This window comes from Triplophysa rosa, linkage group LG15 (genome assembly GCF_024868665.1).
Source record: "Triplophysa rosa linkage group LG15, Trosa_1v2, whole genome shotgun sequence".
NCBI classification, from domain to species: domain Eukaryota; kingdom Metazoa; phylum Chordata; class Actinopteri; order Cypriniformes; family Nemacheilidae; genus Triplophysa; species Triplophysa rosa.
Genome location: NC_079904.1, coordinates 47797 through 50109, shown reverse-complemented (window position 1 = coordinate 50109; position 2313 = coordinate 47797). Strand labels below are relative to the sequence as shown.

At 43.8% G+C, this 2313-nt stretch overlaps 1 protein-coding gene across 9 annotated transcripts in view; it reads right to left on the bottom strand.

The window, feature by feature from the left end:
- Window positions 1-2313, bottom strand: part of plcb4 (phospholipase C, beta 4) — a 60064-nt gene that overhangs the window by 19674 nt on the left and 38077 nt on the right. For all 9 annotated transcript variants that reach the window (XM_057352019.1, XM_057352012.1, XM_057352017.1 and 6 more), the window contains 2 exons: window positions 1635-1686; window positions 1040-1142 (listed from right to left, as the gene is read on the bottom strand). In XM_057352019.1, the coding sequence (XP_057208002.1) occupies window positions 1040-1142; window positions 1635-1686 (155 nt within the window). The remainder of the gene's footprint in view (window positions 1-1039; window positions 1143-1634; window positions 1687-2313) is intronic.

The following is a 2313-nucleotide window of genomic DNA, read 5'->3' as shown; positions in this document are numbered from 1 at the left end:
GCGTTAATATGATGTCATACGCTGACGCACTGATGCAAACAGTCTGAGCGCTATAGCTGAACAGCTGCTAACCGCTTCGTGACAGTGTACTGTCTGTGTCAGTAGCGTAGCCACGTGGACCCCTCATTTACAGACAGGCCACTGGTCTGTGTACCATGGAAGTTCATCGCGAGCATAAGGATCAGGTCAGTAAAATCAGTCTTTTTTAACTGGATTTCATTCATTAATTACATTTTCGCGAAAGTTTAATTTGGGGTACTGCAATGTTTATTTTCTATAAAAAATGCTAACTTACTGCAAATGATAGCTAGCAAATTATTTTAAAATAATGTTAGCACATGAAAGCATTGCAAATAAATTGTTTACTTTACGTTCTTTGTGTATGTTTTTGACCAGCAAACTATGTGTAATGAAGAATTGGTGTAAATTACACTAGAAGTTAAAGAAGTTCTGTCTGTAAGGATTTTTTGGTCACCCTAATAAAATCACTGGGTCTTACCTGGCCAAAAAGTTCTGGCTACACCCCTGTGACCAAGCATTGTTTTCACATCCTGTCCACTAATGTCCTGCTGATTTGATGATGTGTTTTCTTGTGTCTGTCAGATGTGTGGTGTGGTCATCATGCTAATGCTGTTCCTATCGTTATGTTCTTAGCTCTGTTTATAATGATATACAGGCGGATGCTCTGATGACGCGGCAGACTATTCAAGCAGGTGAAGTTGTGTATTTTAGGCTCGGACCACCTGATTTTACATTGTGATTCCTGGCTACGCCACTGATTGGATTAGCTCTTTCCTAACAAAAACAAAACTTCTGCCAGGTAAAACCACGTCCTGTCGGCCGTGCTGTTTGGTTTCATCATTTATAATATGATCGCGTGATGGATATTATTAAGGCATATCTGTGTTTGAAAGTAAATCATTTGTAACTCGGATGAACTGTGTGTGTTATCATATCAGTTTTAACAGCTGTTATCTTGGTATGTCACGACTGACCAATCAGAATCGAGAATTCCATGTATTAAGAATACACGTGTCACCTGTACGCTGCAGGTCGCTGCTATAACTCCATCCACAGGAGTCTCAGAGAACGGGTCAAACATCCGGTCAGCGCGTCTCATGAAATCTGGCTTCAGAAGATACCTGCACACAGCAAATAAACACAAAAACATTTGACATCTTCACATGTCTATCGTAGTCAAATTTTAAAATAAATATATAAAAACTACATTTTACACCCAGAAAAAGAAACCGCATTAACAACAAAACTGTTTCAAGCTCCTAAATGTCATTTTTCTTTGACATGTTCCTGTTATTTCAAATAAATAATGTCTTGACACGAGTTAAACTCTGTGAAGCTCGCGTGGGCTTTAGTCCTGCAGACATTTATAATGATTTTGCTGATTAAAACATTAAGTAGATTTAAGTCTTTCCATTAGAAACACGAGCGTGATGAAATAGATGTGATATTGTCACGGGTGGGTTAGTAATCCCACGCCACTCTTTTCCCTCCGGCGGGATTCTTAAACGCAGGATTTTAGCGCGAGCTCATTTGCGCTAATGTAGATCAAGTGCGCGCGTGTCTTGCCGCGAGCTGCAGTTAATGAAGCGCGATGCGCGCACACGCTCACTCACCCACACGCGCCGTTATACTCGAACTTGCCCTGATTCAGCTGCATGCCCAGATCTGAAAGAGAGTAAAACACAGTAAATCTCTCACTCGCTCTGTGATAATCTCATCTGTTTAAAAAATAAAGTGTAATGATTTTTATTCAGTAGATTATTACACGTGACGTTTATAAAAGAAAGTGTATATCAACTCATCTGAGCAGCTTCTGGCGATAAAACAGCAAGTTTCCCCCCTCAATGACATCACCCCACCCCCTCTTGAGCCCGCGGGAACATGCAGCATCTGTTCACGAACAGTGTGTGTGTGTGTGTGTGTTGTGGGTCATACAGTAGATTCTGGCGCGAGGGCTTTGTGAACTCAATGAAGTCGTGAGCGCGTGCAGACAAGCACCTTTTGTTCTTTTATTGTCATTTGTGCAGCATGTTGTTTGGTTATAGAAACACAGTAAATCTGTCAGTGATGATCTGTGTCAGGGGCGTCCAGTTCAACTCCTGAAGAAGGGAGAGATGGGCGAGGGGAGCCGTGGCTGTCAGGGGCCGGACGGGGGGAGAGATGGGCGAGGGGAGTCGTGGCTGTCAGGGGCCGGGCAGGCAGGGGAGAGATGGGCGAGGGGAGCCGTGGCTGTCAGGGGCCGGACGGGCGGGAGAGATGGGCGAGGGGAGTCTTGGCTGTCAGGGGCCGGGC